At 42.2% G+C, this 21,185-nt stretch overlaps 2 protein-coding genes and 1 long non-coding RNA gene across 3 annotated transcripts in view; 2 read left to right on the forward strand and 1 right to left on the reverse strand.

The window, feature by feature from the left end:
* Window positions 1-21,185, forward strand: part of LOC116651397 (uncharacterized) — a 151,035-nt gene that overhangs the window by 118,073 nt on the left and 11,777 nt on the right. The window contains exon 5 of the long non-coding RNA XR_011416729.1: window positions 9,287-9,333. This is a non-coding gene — a long non-coding RNA (uncharacterized lncRNA). The remainder of the gene's footprint in view (window positions 1-9,286; window positions 9,334-21,185) is intronic.
* Window positions 14,030-16,076, forward strand: Grl40a (Gustatory receptor-like 40a). The gene is given in 2 exon segments (XM_032437713.2): window positions 14,030-15,120; window positions 15,345-16,076. Coding segments are annotated over 2 exon segments (1,362 nt in total). The 5' UTR covers window positions 14,030-14,160; the 3' UTR covers window positions 15,747-16,076.
* On the reverse strand, window positions 17,949-20,015 carry LOC6628958 (uncharacterized). Its single transcript, XM_002051527.4, has one exon. It carries the CDS (start codon window positions 19,328-19,330, stop codon window positions 18,059-18,061), a length of 1,272 nt encoding a protein of 423 aa, XP_002051563.1. The 5' UTR covers window positions 19,331-20,015; the 3' UTR covers window positions 17,949-18,058.

The following is a 21,185-nucleotide window of genomic DNA, read 5'->3' on the forward strand; positions in this document are numbered from 1 at the left end:
GTAAAATAACTACATGTGGTAGTAGTATATCATCTGCAATACAAAATATAGTAGCCTTACATCATCCGTAGTACATCAATTGGTAAGACAGCATTTATTTAGAAGTCGTGTGACATATAGTAGATATACATCACCTGAGTAACATTGTTTGCATCACGTTATAATAGTACATCATTTCATAGATGAACATTAGCTGTAGTAGAACCTGTGGCCATAGCATATAATGAATGTCATGTACATCATGTGGTAAGTCGTTATCTGCAGACCATTATGAACATTATGTTATAATAGTACATCACGTCGTAGTCGAAGATACTGTGTCCTCTATTTGTGTTATATTTCATGGCAGAAAATGTTGTAATCTTAATACCTGCTGTTTTTTATAGCATTCCATTCTTATAAACAGGATTCAGAGTTCTAACCATCTCCTGGTTCTATGGTTTGGCTCTAGAGCATTGAGCTATTTATCTATTCTATTTATGATTGCCTTCTGTACGGAGAATACTGCAAGTCGTGCATATTTTCCCATACAATATAAAGGCTAAATTTGATCTCTATGTATTCTTGGCATTTATTTAGCAATTGTTGGAACCTTGAAGCTAGGCTTCAGATGAAAAGTCCTACATATTTTGCATGTGCCCATATATGTTTTTAAATTTATTTTAATATTTATTTTGGTAATTTTTGTGAATATGAAAGTAATAAGACATATCTCAAGGATAACTCTGGAGCTGAAGTTGACTAGCTGGAGTTAACTATGACCAGACCCATTCATAAATATGCAACTAACTGGAAAGACTCTAACTAGAGCCGTGTGTCGTTAAGATCTGTTGTCAAAGTCAAGGGGAAAAAACGTGTTTTGGGAAAAAAAAACGAATGCTTGAGATAAATGTGAATAAGTATATTTTAGTAATTCGTAGCAAAAAACATACGCAGACAGCTGAAAGTAACGCCTTCCATTAGCCACCACCAGAGAGGACTAATGAGACTAACACACAGACAGGAGGCGGTTGGGCAGGAGACGCAGGCAACAGGCAGCAGGGGTAGGCGGCGGGGGGCAGGACAACAAGCGCCTGCAGTGCGAACAGCAAAAGTTTTGCAAAGTGTCAGAAAATGTGAATGCGATTGTAGGGCGGCCATGCCAAAAGGGGGTGGTGGTTGAACGGAGGGGGGAAGTGGGAGCGATGGATCCGGTGTGGGTAATGTGCCGAGGTAAACGCCAGCAACGAGATGGATGATATCTAGACGAATGATGCATGAGTCGCACTGGGGGCGGCAGAGGCGCCATTGCCAGCGTTGTCATGTGTTGCCAGTTGCCAGTTGCCAGTTGCCGGCTGCCATGTGGGTGGCTACGTGAATTCCGACGCTTCATTCGCCGGATAGACTCGGCGCAGGAGGAAGACATGGCTGCCATTGCCATACGAGGGGAAGGACAAAGAGCGAGACGAAAGAGGACGCAGGCGTGTAAGCAGCAGCAGCAGCAGCGAATGAGCATACGAAATGCACACACACACTCACACACACATAGAGAGAGAGCAGCATATCCAACTCGAATCTTGTCTACAATAAATCAAATTTTATTACACTTTTCTTTATGCATGCCACAGGATATGGCAAGCGTATGGCGCACTGATGAGCACACACACACACACACACACACAGAGAGACACATACACACCCGAATGTCCTGACGCACACTCACACGCTGAGATTTTCACATGCTCATTTAGTGGGTCGCCAAAGGATGAGTGGGTGCAATTCTATACCTATGCGGAATAGGACAATCCAACCCATTGGCATCGCGATTATGGGGATTTTATTTTTAAACACATGTTCTTGATCACAAGAATTTTATCTATTTGTGCATTTTAATGAAGCATATATAGATTATATTAGTTCTCAAATTATACTCTTAAAATCATCCCAGTTTTGTGGGCTTTACATATTCCATTGTTGCGCATGGCACACGTTGTCGAAACTCAACTCAAGTTATGTAATGTGCATGTCAAGGTTTAGCAGTCAGATCAACTGCCTGTAAAGAATCAAACGGTTAATATCCCTAGCGCGATGCCCTCTTTCGTTGCCTTAGACAGACGGCAACACTGCACACTTTTCACTGTATGAGTTATATCTACAAGATATTGCCCGATTATGAAGCTATGCGCTTAATGCAACATAATTTTGACAGTCCGCTTAAGTACATTTTTATATAGCTCACTTTTTATTGACTTCAATAGATATTTCAAATTTTCAATTAGCCACTCGTTAATGATATCTTTTACAACACTGGAAAGCTCAGCCAAACCAAACAACTTAAAAAGAATGGAATGGAATTCTATTCTTGACATTGACATCTTTCACATTGACGTTGACTTTTTTTTTTAATTGCCTTTGAAATAATTAGGAATAAATGTTCGAAAAATACAATATTAAAGGTAATATTGTTTAAAATTAAATCACTTTTTTTTATGTTCATTAGCTATCCTTTGAAGAATCCAAATGCTCTCAGTATTTGGATATAATTATCCAGATTTCTATCATAATTTGTTCTATCAATATTTTATTGATTTAAAATCTTAAGATTAATGCATTTTAAAAGCCTATGAAGTTTAATATCTACTTCAAACTACTTTACAACATGCCTATTTGTTAAAATTTCACAATTTACGACTTAAACAAATCCAATCTTTGGGCATTTCGCATGAGCTAAAAAATTTGTTTTCGAAAATGAAGAACAAATAAAAGTGCTTGTCCGGCAATTAACAATTTAATCGTGTAGTCATCAGAATATTTTGCGCAATCAATATTGTGCAAACATTACGTATACGTATCGCTGGTGGCATTATTTTAAAATTTCCAAGTGTTTGCCACGGTTATTGTGAGAACTTTTGCATTATGGCTGGTGGGGCATAAATCAAATTTCCATTACGCCCGAAAGGTCCCGCCCATATCAGAGACAACCCATGCTGTGATTTATTAGAAAAAACTGCATGCGGGAAGAGAGAGCGAGAGCGTGAGCGAGGAGAGAGAGAGAGAGAGAGGAAAGGAAAACAGCAGCAGGAACGCGTTTCTTTTGATAAAAATTTTGAACTAAATCAAAACTTCATTTCACATCGGTGCCATTTCTTGCGCCAGCGCCAGTGCAAGCTCTCAGTTCAGTTTTCAGTTGAGTTGAGCGGGCTCCAGGTCCAGCTCCAGCTTCAGCCACGGCTCCGGCTCCGCCTACCAATCTCGGGTTGCAGCAAAAAGCGTAGCGAGAAAAGTGCACAACACATCGAAACAAGAAATGGCGGCAAAACTAGAAAGTGTAGCAGGACTTGTGGGAGCTGGAGTCGATGGCTCGTCCTTGTGCTCATCGGTGTCGCATTCAGCGACGACGACGACGACGACGACCAGGACGAGCGCGAGGCTGCCGCATCGTTGTCCTGCGACTTGACTCGACAAAATTCACTGCTGGCTGTCAGTTCAATAAATCATTTGCGTTTTGACACACCGTCGCTCCGGCAGAACTAGCTGCGCCAATGAAAATCCATAAATACGAAAACAAAGCAAAAACGTCGTCTGCCACAGCCACCAAGGCGCGACAAGGACGAGCGACAGCTCCAGCGCCAGCTCCATGTGGGATGCACATAAATTGCATGCTGCAGGAGCAGGCGGAACGGCAAGAAAAAACCCTACATCCATCCCGCAGCCCCCATCCCTTCCGGGCAAGTCGAACACGAAAACGTTGCCTCGCAAGAGTCCATAGATCAGAGCATTCCATGGCTGAGACGGCGTCTGCTGGTGGCGTTGTACGGGACGCAAAGACGATGATGAGGATGTCCTCGGCGTGCTCGTCGTCGTCGTCAAGATGTGCACAGTACGAAAGGGCGGTGGGTGGGCGGGTAATATATGGCACCTGGCATCCACCACTGACACTGACACTGCCAACCACTCGAGCAGTCCTTCCGCTCGTCCTGCAATGCAAGATGCAGCCATAAACAAAGTCTGTGCGAGATGCGACTAGAGATCCTGCAAATAGAACGTAAGACAAGCAAAATCATGGGGCTACTTTGAGCTGCAGAAATGGGAAATAATACCAGACGATTTCTCGTTAAAGAGCTTATAATTAAATCAAGTTGTTTAGTCAGAAGATAAGCACGTACAAAGATGTTTAAGATCGCGGCAGCAGATATACAAGAGTTAACTAAACTCATTATGACATACAAACTTATATGTATATATAAGACTTATAGAGCTGGATAATAAGAATCCACCCGCTGCAGTGGAAAATTGAGTGAACGGTTACAAGATTTTCCAAGAAAAATATCATCAATATTAATATGTATGTATATTTGTATGTATATATGTATGTAAGTTTGTAGGTTTGTATGTAGGTATGTTTGTGTATGTACGTACATATGTATGCATGCGTAAATGTATGTGTGTATGTACGTATGTATATATATTTATTTGTGTATGTTAGTGTGCATGTTCTCTTATACCAAAATCTGACTCGATCCGCAGTACATCAAAAAGACTTATTTTTTAAGATCGTCCTCTGTGATTCTCATGAATTCAATTAAGACTTACAGATTTTCTTACATTGATTTTACGTATAATATTAATAAGTTGTGTTTTGCAATCTACTGAACTTTTACTTTGCTCATACTCTCAACCCCATTGTTTCTCATTTGGCACTTTCTCTCTTTCTCTGCCGCTCTCTCTCATTCATTTAATTCCGCTTTTTTCTCTTGATTTGGCCTCTACAATAATTGGAGGTAAACGAAATAGTCTTTTTTGTTCATGTGCATTTTTGGGTACATATTTAGATAAAAATGAGTAAATATTATAGGAAAGTCTGTTGAGGCTATTTAGACCTGAGCTCAAGATATCTCCTAGATATTTAAATACATATAACACTTATTAAAAAGGCACTGAAAGCAACCCGAAGCCATTTGATGAGGCAGGATTGATATACTGCACGGAACAAGAATATTTTTACTTGGCACTTTTTATTGTTCGTCATGTTTTATTGAGCAACATTCTGTTGGAGTTGGAGATTGAATTGAATTGGCTGTGGTGTCGTGTCGTCAGCAACTTTCGACCTCTTTAAAATACTCGTTTTTGTTGAGCCTAGAGTCGAGTTAACCACATTTTCGCCGTCATTGTCAGGCGCATGAAGTAAAGTACAAAAGTTTGTGATATAAATCAAACCCCTTTTCGACATTTATGATCGTAAAGTTGAGAATAAAAAACAACATTATATGCAAGGCATAAAAATCAGCATTAAATGTGACCCTGTAATAAATTCGCTGTACTCGCTATGCGTGAATAATGAAAACCCCAGACGAATGAATGGCCAGATATGCGCATCTATATATTGTGTACATATGTATATGTATATATATATCTATATATATAAATAAATATATAATGCACATAGTCGTATCCTTGTTGAGGCCAACCTGCCTCAATGGCCAGCAATTGCAGCTGGCAGCGCTGTAATCATTTTTTTTTTTGCTGACCATATGAAGACATAATTTTTTTGTCGTGAAAAACACACAAATAGTTAAATGAAAATATTGAAAATAATGAAAAACTGCGCGTGTGTGAGTAATAAATCGCTGCCAACTGCCTTTGAGGCACGAGTCAGAGAATTTATACCACGGCCTGGCGGTAAATCATAAGATAATTACGAGTCTGTTCATAAGAAGAACACCTCGCTGGAATCAAGACAGCTATATATATTTAAAAAGTAAAGTTCATAACTTACAGAACACGCTGTGACACACATATGTTAACATATATAAATATGTGTATTTTACATATTTTTCCGACACTTCAGGTGAAAATGTGGATCTACACAAGGGTCGTGTTTGTTGTAATTACAGTTGTGCACTAAACTTGAATAAAATATTCAAGACTAGAAAAATCTGAAGTTAGAAACAACGGAAGAGGCGTGGATGAGGAGGAGGTGTTGTTGGAGGTGCGGAAATAGGACCTCAAGCAAACAGAATGAAATGCGCCAAGCGACAATTTCTAATTACAAATTCGCCACAGCATTTAACCCGTTTTTGCTGTTTGCTGTTCACAGGACGAGGAAAGCACATACGCGCACATACGTGTATAATTTCCATTTGGAGGCATCACACACACAAGCACACACACACACACACACCTTTCGGACAACAGTGCAAACACTGCAACCCCATTGGGCTGTGGGGGTTGGGTTGCCTGGGGGGTTAGGGGTTAGGAGCTGTACCAAGACAGAAAAAAAGTGTAGGGCAACGGAAAAAAGCTCAGCTTGCAGCATTTTATGCTGATCCCTGTCAGGCAACAAAACACACATAATCTTCAAAAAGGAAAACAACAGCATACGATGATAGAAGCGCAGAGAAAACACAGCAGAAGGTGCGACACACACACACACACACAAACACACACACAGCGGGTGTAAGGGGATTGAGCAGAGGAGAGGTAGAGGTAAGTAAACAAAATATTTATGCCCCCAACTGCAGCCGCTGGTGCAAGCGATAAAAGTGTTGCTCGAGCATTTGGGGTCCGGTTGTGTCCTTTTTATGTAAAAAATGCAGCCAGCAACAAACATCAACCAATAATGCAGACGCGATTATGTCCAGAGCCGGGCAGGAGGAGCTGCTGAAGTTTTGTTGGCCAGCTCAGAAGAGCACAGAGCCATGGCAGAAGGACAACTCCGAATGTGAAGTTGATGGCAGCGCAAAAGAAGGACGAACGAAAGGCTACCACAGATACTCGTCGCACACAAATCGTTGCGCAAAAGGACCTGCAAAAATTAAAAGCAAACAAAACACGATGAAAACAACAAATGTGCACTAAAAAAAAAACTACAACAAAAAAACGAATACAACAAACGAATAAAAAAAATTGAAAGTGTTGCACAATGGGCGTTGCTTCAAGTCCAGATCACACATATACAGTCTCACAAACACACACACGCACACACACACACACACACACACACACACACACACACACACACACACATAGAAAACGATTCGGAGACGAAGCTGTGTCCTGATTTATGTCACTGACGAGCACAACACAGCAAATACACTGCAACAAATTGTGTGCTTCTTTACAGCTTGTTACCAGCTCGTTTCAAGTAACTTGCGACGTTTGAAAAACTTGATTCAAAGTAAGTTCTTTATTATTAAATTGATCATCAATTAATGTGGTGAAATGATTTGAAACCTGGAAAATCCCTTGAAATCGGGTTAGATTAAGCTCTATATAATGCCATTAACGATTAATTTCAAGCTGAACTGATCTTAATTCTAGATCAGACATTAAAAAAGCTGAACTCGCACCGCTTTTAAAAGTTTTGTAACCTATTAACGCTGTTATCGATAAAAACTTAACAGCTACGTTTCAATAGACTTTTTTCGCCAGTGTTTAAGAACGCCAAAAAGTGCAACAAAAAGTTACGCATCAGCTACGCTGCGAGAAAAAAAAAATAGCAAAATAGGTAGAAACAAGCAACAACAACAAATGAACGAAAACTTACGATGACGACAGCAGCGACGACGCCGACGACGATGTCGAGGATGTCGGCTCGTTTCCGGCTGGCAACGATGATGACGACGACGACGACGACGACGACGATGTCGCTGATGTCACTGACGAACAACAGTGACCAGGCGGAGCTGGAGCTGCTATGGGACAGCGCCTGGTGGAGCTTGCCGCCAAAGCGTAGCCTCCACCAAAGTGACATCCCCCCACACACACACACAGAGTTAGATATGGGCAGACAGAGCAGAGGCGTTGCGCATTCGCCGCGTTGTCCTGTGCCAGGGCTGTAAGTGTCCTGTGTGTCCTGTGCGCGTGGTTTTGTGTGCATTTTGGATTTCTTTTGTTTCGCTTCGTTCAGTTGAGTTGCTCGACAGCCAGTCAGCGGCGTCAGCGCCCTACTCCCTTGCCCCGTAACTCAACCATCCAACTATCTACAGCCTCTTGGCCCACTGGCTGCGTTGTTTTCTTGCGTTGCGAAGGACATTTTGCGCCCCGACGCAATTGCAGCTGTGTGTGTGCAGGTCCTTCTAACAAAATTTAATACTTATTGTGCCTTTTTCGCCTTGTACCTCGCTCTTGTTGTTCCTCTTGTTGTTGCTGCTGCTGCTGCGGCATAAAGAAACGCAAACAGAATTTATGTTGTGACATTTTAAATTGCGCAATTTTTATGAAATCCTTTTCTGGGCGACTCCCGTTCGAGTGTGCGCCTCTCGCTCGTTCTGCCCTTCTGTTTGTAGCACATCCTCATGAAATACTATACAACACTCGCACACACATTCTACACACTGGACAGCAGCGCCATCTCTCGGCCGACTCTTGACTGCAACGACAAAAATGCGACCCATTTGAAATTTTTGTGTGCTGCATTTCTCGCCGAGCTTCGCGCCGGCAAACAAACAAAACGTCCTGGCCGAAGCCGCCTGTCAGCCTGGCGTTTATTTATTTTTATGTTTAGAGTCGCCAGAGTCCAAAGTTGTCCACCAACCGAAATGTCCGAGTGGCATCCAAGCCAGCGCGAGCCACCAAAAGCCCCACCATGATTTACGATGATGATGTGCTCTGGAACGCGTCTCCAACAGGAGTCGCAAGACGCTGCTTGCCCAGTCAGCGGTGTTTTACATAGTATTTCGACGAACGCATTCCTCAGCTGACTGCCCCAAAATGAAAAATCCACTTTTACTAATAACTTTAGCATTCGCATTGCAAATTGGTAATGGTCCGTGTTATAGATGTAGGAACATAAACCAAAACAGATCTTGATTTTTCTAAAATTCTAGGAGTTTAATTCTAAATATTTAACGCTAGGTGCTTAAGATCAGATTCGAATATTGACTTCTTCTTTGCGTAATTAAGCTTATAAGTCAATATAAAATCTTATAAGAAAATTATGCCTTGTCAAATATCTGAACTCAAGGCTTGGCCTCTACATTTCCCATTCTAAAGATACAATTAAGGGCTTGTGTGTATACACGTGAATGTTGTCTTAAAACATACTTAGACCAAGCCTAATTCATTTTTTTTATAAGCTACCCCACTGCTCGGGGATTATAAAGTAAATGGCTTGCTCTGCGCTTCTCATGAATGCTAATAAGGCCTGGAGCGCTTCATGCATTAATTGTAAGTGCATAATTATAAGAAATTGAGTTGATAATCTAATTAATCACTATTATTTACTCTGATGTAGTTTATATATACATATCTCTCTCTCTATTTTTCTCATCTTGTACTTATACTAAACTCCACTTCTTTTCTTTAGTTTTTTCAGATGGCAATAAATCGAATCCTCTCCGTGTCTAATTTTGGGTAAGTGCATTTTTACATACTTTTCATATCTGGGCATGGGTTAAGGTCAGATATATTTCAATTAATACTTCCATAAACATTCAATGTCCATCAAAAACTGAAGGGGGAATGTTGCTGAGAAGAGGGCAGGGTATTTAATTGCGATTACTTTTTGCGCGAAATATCGTTATTCGCGACGAGTTGACAGCGACATTTGGCATTGCAGTTGGCTCCGTTGTAGTTGTTGCTGTTAATAAAAATTTATGATTATTGTTTTCACATTTTTCATGTTGTCAATATTAAAAACATTATTTTTCACGCGAATTGCCGTCAATGGCCGAATATCGCGATGTTGGACAAGGATCGCTCGTCTGTTTTGCAGAAGGGAAATTGTTATTGAAATTCGTTGATGGAATTCGCCCAAAAATAACAGCAGCAACAACAGCAACAACAGCAACAACAATTGCATGTAGAATCCATTCAATCGACTGGCCAGCACTCATAACTCAGCCTCAGCCTGGGCCTGAGCCTCGCAGCCTTAGACTCAACCGTGGAGCAGTGGAGGCGCCATTTGGACGGCTGTACAGGACACAAATCCATTCCATGGTGGCACTGGCATTTTCCACTGGCATTGTTGCGGGATTCGGCACAATTGTCAGGCAATAAATCGATGTGTGTAGGGCTGTAAATTTTTGCGGATGGCCGATGAAAAAGTGCATATTATGCAATTCGACAATACGCCAAACATATCGACCTACGTACGCACCACACACAACCACACACACTCACACTCGCACCCGCTCAGCTGCATTGCAGCGCAAACGGAAACGGAAACGCGCACACAAGTTCAGCCTCTTCTTCATCTTCGACGAACGCTGGACGTTGCGTCCCTCCCCTGTACGACCGATTGCAGTGCTTTGCATATCAATGAAAATGCATAAATTTTTTTTCCTGGCCGCGTTGATTTTTTGCTGCACCCGACGGCTTTCGGGAGCGGGGCTGCGGGGGTGCTACTTGCATTGCCCAAAAACGAAACCGAAACCGTCCATCAAGGAGCATAAATCAGTTTGGGCCGACGCACTGAAAAAAATGGCCACACGCAAGGACCCCACCTACGATTCAGCACAGGATGCTTCACATTTGACAAAAAACGCAACAGCCTCCGCGGCCACGTCCGGTTCCCGTTCCCCTTTCCATGATACGGCCATGCAATGCACTAGCTCAGTTACACACTCACACCCGCACGCCCGTTGATGAAACGTAATCCTCCCGAAAAACTGCACCATGCAAAAACATCGAAAATCCATAAAAATGCATCATAATTTCTTACCACGCCCCACTGGAACTGGATCATCATCATCGCGTTTAACAGCCAAATGGTTGACGCTGAACAAGTTTGAATCCCCACATTTTGTATGCAATGCACTAGGGGTACTCAGGCTGGTGACAATATTCATATTTCGATTGGGAAGTTTACTACTAAATTGATATAATTATATAATATATTATCTTATACATTTTCATTAATTTCGTATTTTCCCGCTTATGTCTTCATAATTACTTAAAATTCTTCTCATATTTCACTTCGAAAATGTTAAATTATTCCCAAAGCTTCCTTAAAAACAAAGGCCGTGGTTCAATTATGTTTTCTTCTATTTCATTATTCTATTCGACTTTTCTATTTTACTAAACCAGTTTATAGTTGCCCCTTTTTTCATTTATTCGATGTGGGCTAGATTCGATCTCCACCCAAATTTGACGTCTGACAAATATGGTATAAAGGCGGGGAGTGTGTTTTTTATCCTTTGGATCTGGGACCTGAATTTTTAAAAAAAAGCTAATAATTAATCATTTTAGAGATCCTTAACCCGTTCGGCCAATTCTGTTATCAGCTTATGCGTGATTCGTACATCGATTTGTTGAGCTCTAGTCATGTCTAATATTAAGTATATCTTTATTATATTTCTCTGCCCACTTTTGACTAACCCAGATGCACTATTTACCTGCCTGTGCCCGAATTTTTCAACATCCTGCGGAACTGATGGCCATCAAAGCCCGCTGCGTGACTGTGCAAGGGCTGAGCTGTTGAGTGCATGCGCGGCCCACCGGAGCAACGCAGTTGACGCATGTCCTTGTGCGAATGTCCTGGCCGCATGTTAATAGATTTGCATTGGATCTGGTGCTGGTTCAAGTTGTGGTCCTGGTCGTGGTCCTGGCCTGTGAGCTGCACGGGAATAACGTAGCGTATTCCATACGCCACTAGCTGTGGCATCTTTTCCGCGCGACTGCATATAATCACTGGCTGCCCGCCCACGCCCTCCCGCTCACACGCCCATTTTGGGGCAGCTCTTTGTTTTCCTTAACGAATGGGCAACCGTAAATTTTGCTTCATTCATTCGTAGGATGCGTCGAGAGGTATTCAGAGGGCTCATTCCCGCCCCTTGTTTCGGCCGCGACGCAGTTTTCACTGTGCGCATCTGAGTGCATTCGATGCGATATGTTGCCGCTGTCCACATGTCATCCTTGCATTTATTTATTGAATTATGACTTTGCCGCTGGCCAAAAGGTAAAACAGGCTTCTGCCAACAAAGAGTTATGGCTTGTAAGCGAGCCAAGCCACCATTCGATGCTTTAATGCTGATTGATAATTGTAAACCTGCTGCCGAAATGTACTGCATTTGCTCTTCAGGCAAAAATGTGCAACTTTTCTCTTTTTTTCTGGCATAACGGGGTTTTGTTTAATTTATTTATGTTTATTCACAGCATTATTTTCATCTTTCACAAAATGTTTGGGCAATTTTTAACCAGCCTCATTTTTATATGGTTACTAAATAACTGGCAATATTCAAAACTAATAGAAACTAACAGGCGTTGCTCATTTTTATAAGTTTTAAAGTTTAAATTAAGCTATCAATGCGTTTTCACTTTAGTAATATAGACGGAATTAGATCTAGGGGTCTTTAAACATGGTTAAAGTGTCACATGTGCCATCATTTAGAGTAATTACATATTTATATAATAATATATCTTATTTTATAAATAGTTGGTTCACTTAAAAAAGATTCAAGTTTTTTAACCAAGTAGAAAAAGTGAACACAAATATAAACTAAACAATAGAATATTAAACTTTTCTTCTCCTTTTATTTTATTGTATTTGAACTGAGTTTTGTAAGGGGTTAAATGCTGTAGCCGATCTACCTCTCACACCCTTTCGCTGATGTCTCTAATGAAATAGATGTGCACATAATTATTTGTCTTTGTCTTGAATCTTCATTAGTATCACATTCGGCTTGTTTGGCTTTGGCCTGAAGTGAGCTACTTAACCACGACAACCACTACACTACACAGACCACGACAACGACGACGGCAAGGTAGCACAAAGGGGAATCCGGCGTAGTTTCTAAGATTTTACCAGCTGGCAAATATTTGAGTACGTAAGACGTCGGCGTTGCCTTTTAATTGTTTCTAATTTCCATGTTGACACTTGAGCTGCAGCCAGCCGCACAGCCGCACAACTGCACCCTGTGTACCGGGAGCTGTATCAAAACAGTCGCTATCTGGTGTTGACAGATCCCGTGGAGGCGGCTTCTAAGCCCGTTAGCCGCTTACCGGGGCTTACTTTCTACTAGCCCCAACACCCCTGGCTGGCGTTTGATGTTAAGAAATGCCGCACACGACATGCATCCACATTCTAATTAGGAATATGTGAAATTTTTTACTTCTAGTCCCCAACCCTGTGCGGCGACTCTTTGAGCTGCTTTTAGATTCTTTGGTTTTTGCCGAAAATTTACGACTTTTCATTAGGCATTCGCTTAACCTGTTGACTCGAGGCGCAAACAAAAGCAGCTGCTACGCAATTCAAGCACGTCGCCGTCTTTATATCTAGTTTTTTCTTCTATTACATATATATTCAACAGCGCATCAGATCTATTTGTCTGCTTACTACCCAATTTCAGTACGTTTAATAAACGGTCACGCATGTATGTATATTATTCCAAGAGAAGCTACCAGTGAAGGGTAATTATATAACTAAGCGAAAAGCGCAGTTGTTGAAGGATTAGCACTGATCAAAAAATTGATATATTCCATCTTTTGAAGCTACAAGCTTAAAGCTTGGAATATATAATCGCAACAGATAAGCTGTTAGGTTTATATATCCACGCTATATGCGGAATAAAAATTTCTTATGCAATCATGTGAGCGATCGATCGGAAAGATCAATCAATATCTCTTTATAAATATGAATAAAGGGCTGAGCGAGTATTACGCAGTCGGGTGCAACCGAATTGTTTTGCTTAAGCTGGCGGATAAACTTTTTAATATTAAATAAACTCAGTCCATTTTATGAACTGTGGTCTCTATATATACCCTACCTGCATATTATAGCTGATATACCTTTTACGGTTTTTGCAATAACTCTTCTTTTTGCACATGCGTATTTCAATTTAGAACTCAAACTAGTTAAAATATAATTAGTCTAATGTTTTCAATGGCTGGGCATATGAAATAAATAATCATTTAATTGCCGTTGCACATTTAATTGGGTAACCGAATAACCGAAACCAACAAGTCGATTTAAAGTCCAATAAAAGCCCACATAAATATTCAAAATATGGGCAGCTCATCATGAGCTTCAATTCGACGTGACCCGCTGCCCGCTGCTGGAACTGCGATACGGTTCACTTGGGCTCTATTGTATTATTTGGATATTTTTGATATTTGTCACAGTTTGATGCACAGATAAGACCCCAAGGCGTTCCATGCGCTGCCCAAAACCAATGCCGCATTTTGACCAGATTAGTCGAAAGCCCGCGCCGTATCGGTTTGATTATTGCGAAGAGCCCAAAAATGAGTAGCCCCTGCCGCGTAATACGCGCCTCGAATTATCTGCTGCTGCTCACAGGATACCAGATGCACTGGTTTGACGCCCAGCAGCAGCGCTATCGGATCACTCTGCCCGGTGTGGTCAATGTCTTTGTGCTGGCCTGCGTCTATGCCGGCTGCTTTGCCCAGCACTTTCAGCCTTCGGCGCTGCTGAAGACGCTGCAGGATGTGTCGCCTTTTCTATACGACCTAACCCGGCTACAGCTCGTGCTGAGCATCAAGGTGTTTAGCTACGCCATTTACGCCTCTGTGCGTGCTGTAGGCGTGGCAAGTGCACTGACGGCCTCGTTGCCCCTGAAGAGCTCGCCGGGACGTCGCCGTGTCAAAAATGAGTTCCTCGCCTATGGTCTACTATGCTCCACGTTCGTGGTGCTACTCTGCTTTGGCATGTACATCGGGTACGAGCTGGAGTTCAAGCTGCCGCCGCTTAAGGATATCATGATCGGGTCAGCTCTGTTCCTGCCTCATCTTGTGCTTGCCGGTGCCATGCGATTCTACAGCATATTTGCCTGGCTAGCGCGTGATCGCCTGCAGCAGCTACAGGCGGAAGTGGACGAGCTGCTGACCATTGGCCAAATGAGAACTGAAATGCAGCTGGTGCCAGGCACCAGTTCCGTACCTGTAGCTGTAACGCCCTCCAGCATGGACAGCCTGCTCAGCCAGTGCGAGCAGCTGCAGCAGCTGGCAACGAATTTTGGCCACTTGTTTGAGTCCCTGGAGCACTCTCTGCTGCTGCTGCTGGGTATCAATGCCAATTGTTTGCTCTTTGGCTGTTACGCCTTTGTCTACTACAGCAGCACATGGTATGTGCTCTTCGATGATCGCAGGCAACGCATCTTCTATGCCGGCAACGCCTCCATCTATGCCTGCATTGGCTGTGACTACGCGTGTTTGCTGCTGGCGCAGACCCTGCTCGAGCAACAGGTGGGTATTGCCTCATCTGATCTAAGAGATATTTGGCGTGACACCAAACCTAAGAACGGTTACAAGTTTCGGCTTATAAAACTGATTAGAAGAAGCGCACTTTGCTTACAAATATGTATACTAAGAGGAAAAAACTTTAACTTAGAGCCAAACTCTTTTTAAAGAACTATACTTCGGTGCAGGCTTAGGTTTGGCTGTTATTTATCCACCTGATCCGATTCAAGGTTCGCTTTATGGTAAAAAAAAACAATTGGAAATCCGGGCTCAAGCTGGTTTGGTTATTCTTCTTGCAGAGCATTCAGTTCTCGGAGAGACTGAGCACAGCTCTTGGCCAAAGAACTGTCCTGCCCAAGCGAATGCGTCGCATTGCCAAGGATATGCGCGCCATTTTATCGAACTGCTTTCGGTTTAAGTTCCTCTCGATCTGGCGCTTTGATGTGGCCAACTTTACACTGGTGGGTAACAAATAATTTGTATAAAATTTAGCTTTTACGCTACATGCTTTCTTTGCCTTGCAGCTGCAATTGCTTCAGCTGCTAATTATAGCGCTGATTGTGATATATCATTATCTGAACGATGCTATTCAGCTGGCAAACGAACGTTTTGATAGCAACAACGATGAATAATGTAGATGTGAACATAAGACATTAGCTAACTACCTGTATGTCGTGTGCTTTAACTATTATATTTTCGGTTAGTTTCCAGTTCGAGTTTCCACTCTGCCCATGAGAACTCATCTAAATTATCTGTATATGAAAACTTAATCTATAAATTTATTCGTTGCCCGAGCAACGAAGCTGGCCACAAATCACGATTAAGTTTCTAATAAAATTGTTCCCCAATCAAACTAAAATTTTCTCCTGCCTGGCTTGTTGTCTCTCCTGGAGATGGCACTTTTTTCGTTACAACAAATATCGTGTCACGTTGTCTAAAAGGAAAGTACCATTAAGCTTTCTCTTAACCAAAGTTGGGCCTTGACTGTATCGAAAAATAATGCTTAAAATGATATGAAATAGGTAAAATATATTTGTATTAAATATTTGGTATTATTATACAAAGGTTTCAAACTCCGATTTTATTCAGTTAACGATATTTCAAACATTTTAAATAAAAAAGAAGTTCTAGCTGAATAAACATATGATTCAATGTTATGTTGATATCCGCTTTTTTTTTTTTGGAAAGTACATTTTCATCTCTAAGACTTATGCCTGCTCATTTCCGGCTAAAACATCTGGATTTCTTATGTAGAAGGTACTCAGGACAGAAATTCAACAAACATAAAACGGGTTTTTCATAAAGTTCTCACTCAGTCAGTGGGCGAGGGAGCACTTTCTGGTGGCAGGGATAAGAACATGCAACGCCGGCAAATGAACATAATTTGTGTTAGGAAATCTACATAAAATTTACTGTGACTCCCCCCACAAGCTGGCAACAGTAAGGCTTCCTCCACATGCACACACACTGAACACGCGCCAGGACCATGCAACAGTGGAGTTGCTGATGAGCAGATAAATTCATTAGGCAAAACCATGTAATTGTTCCACCAGGACAACGGGAAAGGCGACGCGACAGTGAGCCCCGATGGCGGGCTAAGACGGGTGCTAAAGCCAAACAAACAACAGCAGCGCCAGCCAGGCAAGGATATGCGGCCAGTTGGCCCAGCTGGCAGCAGTGCAACACGAGGCAACCAGGCAACCAGGCAGCCCAGCAGCCCAGGCAGATCTTAAGTTTTGCGGGGCCGTCGGCCGTTGAATCAGAGGGGGAGGCACGTGCCGGCAGCTGGCTAGGAAGGTGCTGGCATGCGAAGCGTTACTAAATACAAATTAAACAAATCCATAAATAATGTTTAATAATATTAACAAGGATATTAGCAGAAACCACACACACGCACACACACTCACGCACACACACACTCATAGCAATCAGTGTGACTGCCGGGAAATGCACATTTTGTGGTTGTGACTCGGCTGGGCTTACGACTAGACGTCGACTTGTGTACTGCCTAAGGATACACGGGTGCTAAGACCACCTGGGATTAAAGTGGAAGAATTGGCTATCAATCGCAGCTCCATCAGCCACTCGATCTTCAGCTTGTACACCGACATACATAAACTACACTTCTGACCTTGGCCACTCGTGTAGGGCATATAATAATTTTATTAGTGTAAACTCATAAAGTATAGGATTTATATTATTGATCAGTATAAGCAGACGATTCGATGTAACCATGCTTGTCTGTTTGATTCGAATTCTTACTAATCAATTACGAGTTATACTATTTCCAAACATATTTGCCAAACGGAATAGGAGAACTATATTATACGGCTTCTATTGGGACAATCAGTCCTAAATTAAGCTTTGGGAAGTATTTGTACAACAGTCTTCGATTAAATTAGATCATAATTAAAAGAAATCCCGAATTCGATATCGTTTTTAAAGGGGCACGAAGAAATTTTTCTATATAATAACCAACAAGTTATAAAAGTGAGCTGGTTGTCTATAGAGCTATTTTAAGAACCCGAAGTGCTGGGTTTGCTAGATCTTGTCACAACTTAGAACCCATTGAGAATTATAAGGAAGGCAAATAAATTATAGCTATTCATTTATTTTTTAAATTAATCATAACATAAATAATATTGAACACATTCGTTTATCCATATAGAAAAGTTTTCGGAAATTTTAGCTTAAACATAAAATGAATGCTTTTTTTCTATATATGCTCCAAAGCTTTGTTTTGCATTAATAGCTAAAATATAGGATTATCAACTTATACGGTCATTTAAAAAAAAAACACAAATTGAACTCAACGAATTAGTAAGGGATTAGTAATGTTTTTCAACAATTAATGTGTGAAAAGCTTAGTAAATAAAAAATTGTGTGCTAGAAATATCTTTCATTCAATTTATATTTCGATTATTCAGGAACTTTTTCTCTGATTTTAATCTCTTCTTCTCTTAGCGATTTTTCTGTTTACCTCTAGAAGTCTTTCTGTCTGGCACTTGCGCTTTTTTATCGGTGGTTCCCTACCTCTCAGTCGTTTCTTTGAATTCGGATTATGTTCGATATTATCGCTAGGCATATCCATCGAGGAGGAGCTCAGCTCCGAGGTGTGTGTGCTGGAGCCGTAGCTAGACGAATCACTGTCTGAGAATGAACTGCTGCTGCTGAACCTACGCCCCTTGCGTGGAGCACGTGGGACATTCTTCCTGCTGGGCCTATAGCCACCTTTTTTGGGCATATAGGATACTTCTCTTTGGGCTGCTTTTAGCTTTCGGTAGAGCTTGCGCTTGCAGGCAGGTGACAGTGTTGTCGCAGACGAAGAGCTCGTCGAGTTGGTTGTGGATGAGTAATCGGGCGTGCTGCTGCTGCTGCTGGGACTGGGGCTGCTATATTGGAGTCTCACCTGTCTGCCCGGTTCATTTGGCCATCGGCAGCGTTCGTTTGGGTTTGAGCTATAGCCGGGCCCACGATTCTTGTAGAGCCGCGTTGCCAGAAGGGGCGAGCGTTCCTTAAGTTGATCATCGGGCAGCTCGTGCTGATGCGTGTAGTATGGATCGGTGTCTAAGTCATTGAATTCCACCCAGGGCTGATGCTTGTGACGGCGCGCAACCGAGTTGCCCACTTTATAGCCAGCCTGTCGCATCATCTTCTTGAGACTTTGCAAATTGCTCTGAAAGGAGCTTTCAAGTTCTGGCCCAAGCTCCGGCGGATAGCCAAGCCAATCTGGCGGAGGCGGCAGCGGCAGCTCACTATAAATATGATTGGCCATGGTGTCATACAAGGAAGACGCCACTGGCAAGTTAACGCGTTCGAACATGACATAGTTGCCCAGATCTGTGCATCTCGGATGCCTGAAGCGGCAGCTGTTGCCCCAAGTGCAGCTATTGCGCTGATGGAAACGGCAAACGGGCAATAGCTCCTCGTCATCGTCAACCTCGCCATCCTCCAGTTCGGACTGTGTCCGTGGGGCCGCTGGCTTCTTGCTGTTCCTCCTACTAATGTCAGGTTGATCTTTTCTGATGCCAACCTGCTCCTTTCCAGCTTTCTCCAGCTTCAGTTGCAATGACGTTTTGTCAGACAAGCCTAATGAAGGAGGTGTCTGGCAGAGAAATTCCTTTTTAATCACGCGTATATCACGCGTCTTGATATTCGTCGACTGAGGTTCCACTTTAACAGTTTGCTTCGGCTTATCTCTAGGAGTCGACATCATTTTGATATGGCTCAATAAGGCCTGTAAACAGCCAGTACTCAAATTGACAAACTCAAACTTGCACTGCAAATAATTAGAGGGAAACGTATCTACTCGATACTAATGAGTTGCATCTGATTTGTTATCGATGCTCGATAAGCCGATGCTGCAACGTTGCCAGAAAGCTTTATTGATCAAATTAAATGTTTAGTAACTCCAATTAGCCAATTAATTCAAGCTTTAAATATTTATAAATACATGCATAAATGTTTCTATTATTCTTCTATTCTATCTCTTTCGCAAATTTACAACAGTCATAATAATCATGAACCTATCATTGCGGACATAGTAAGCCACATAAATAATAAAGTCAATTACATTACTTAAATAAACATATAGAAAAATTTGTATAATGTCAAAATTAGAGCAAATGAATTTGATGCTTAGAAAATCCGTGTACATGACTGTGTCCCACTTGCGAGATATACTGATACTTCCTCTTGACACACTAGTATTGGTGACAACAACAATTTTGCTGAAGATATTTCAAAAAGTTTTCCTCTGTTTCATCGGAGTATATAAGGATGTGGACACAGCACTCCGAGAAGCAGAGGGAATCGTGCGAAGCGTTTGGAATGCCTGCATTAAATTGTTTGTTGTCCTACTAGACGATTTTTTCATTGTATCGAGAGCTGAATTCGGATATGTGGACATACAGTAAATCATATAAATGAAAAATAATAATAAAAAAAAGTAATAGCAACAGTTACCTAATTCGCAGTGTGTCAAGTAAGAACCGAAACCTGTTTTAAGCCACATCAATGTTTCTTTGTTTATGAACGTTTCTTCAATTTTCCGTAGATCATTGTGTATAACGTGGCGTATACTTATTTGTATCCTCATTGTGTATTGCCAGCAAATAATAAAGGGTTTCACAATTCCTTATTGGGATAACAAACGCAATATGTTACCTAAGTACTACATTTAAATGCATATTAAAAAGCATGCGGCTGGCTTGCAAATTAGAGGCCCTCGGGCAACTCCATGGCTGCGGCCCGTGACCGTGACTTCCCTGCCCCGAACGCGTCCAGCATCAATTTCCGCAAAATTGCGCCACTAAATTACCATAACGGGGCGGCAATCCTGTGCCTTCAGCCCGGCGTATAAGACGAGCGAAAACTAACGGAAACATATTACGCCAACTTGAGAAACCAAACAAAAAGGCGACAAGTGAGAGATGCGGCCAAAGACGAGACAGGGCCAGCAGCGACAAGGCGAGACAAACGCCGAACCCCAAAAAACAAATGGGGGAAAAAAAAAACACCAAATAACCAAAAACAAAAGAAAAGGGAGCAGCGCGAAAAACGCAAACATCAGCAATGCGGCAGCCATTGGTGCTACCTGTTCCCTGTGCCCGAACCTCAGCTTGAGCTCCAGCCCCAGCTCCAGCTTCGAACCGGGTTCTTCAGTTTGTCCCACAGGACTTGTAAATAGCAACACGCAAACAAGTTAAAAAGTTCTGCTGTTGTTCTTCGGTTCGCTTCTTTATGCTTCGCCTGGCTCGGGCCCAACATAATCGTTTCTCATTTCAATGGCGGGGGCAACCGACCCTGAGCCCACTTTCTGCTTCAGTTCCATCGCCTGCTTCTGCTGCAGCTCACCTTTTGTGCTGGCCCGCAATTTAGTTTTGAGCGTAATTTCTTTTAATAGCGCCAGTCGACAGATAAAATTCACCACACCCAAACACACACACACACACACGGACACTGACGTCTGCGTCTTGTAGATGTCTCGCGCCCAGTTAGAGCATTTGTCGAGGTGCTGAGGTCAAGGGGTGAGCGGGCGGGCGTGCGCTTCGCTGGCGGATATCGCAAGT

Source organism: Drosophila virilis, chromosome 4 (genome assembly GCF_030788295.1).
Source record: "Drosophila virilis strain 15010-1051.87 chromosome 4, Dvir_AGI_RSII-ME, whole genome shotgun sequence".
In the NCBI taxonomy this organism is placed as follows: domain Eukaryota; kingdom Metazoa; phylum Arthropoda; class Insecta; order Diptera; family Drosophilidae; genus Drosophila; species Drosophila virilis.

Bases quoted from the DNA above. Each gene is read 5' to 3' on its own strand.
- LOC6628958 (XM_002051527.4), bottom strand. From the start codon at position 19,330: ATGATGTCGACTCCTAGAGATAAGCCGAAGCAAACTGTTAAAGTGGAA.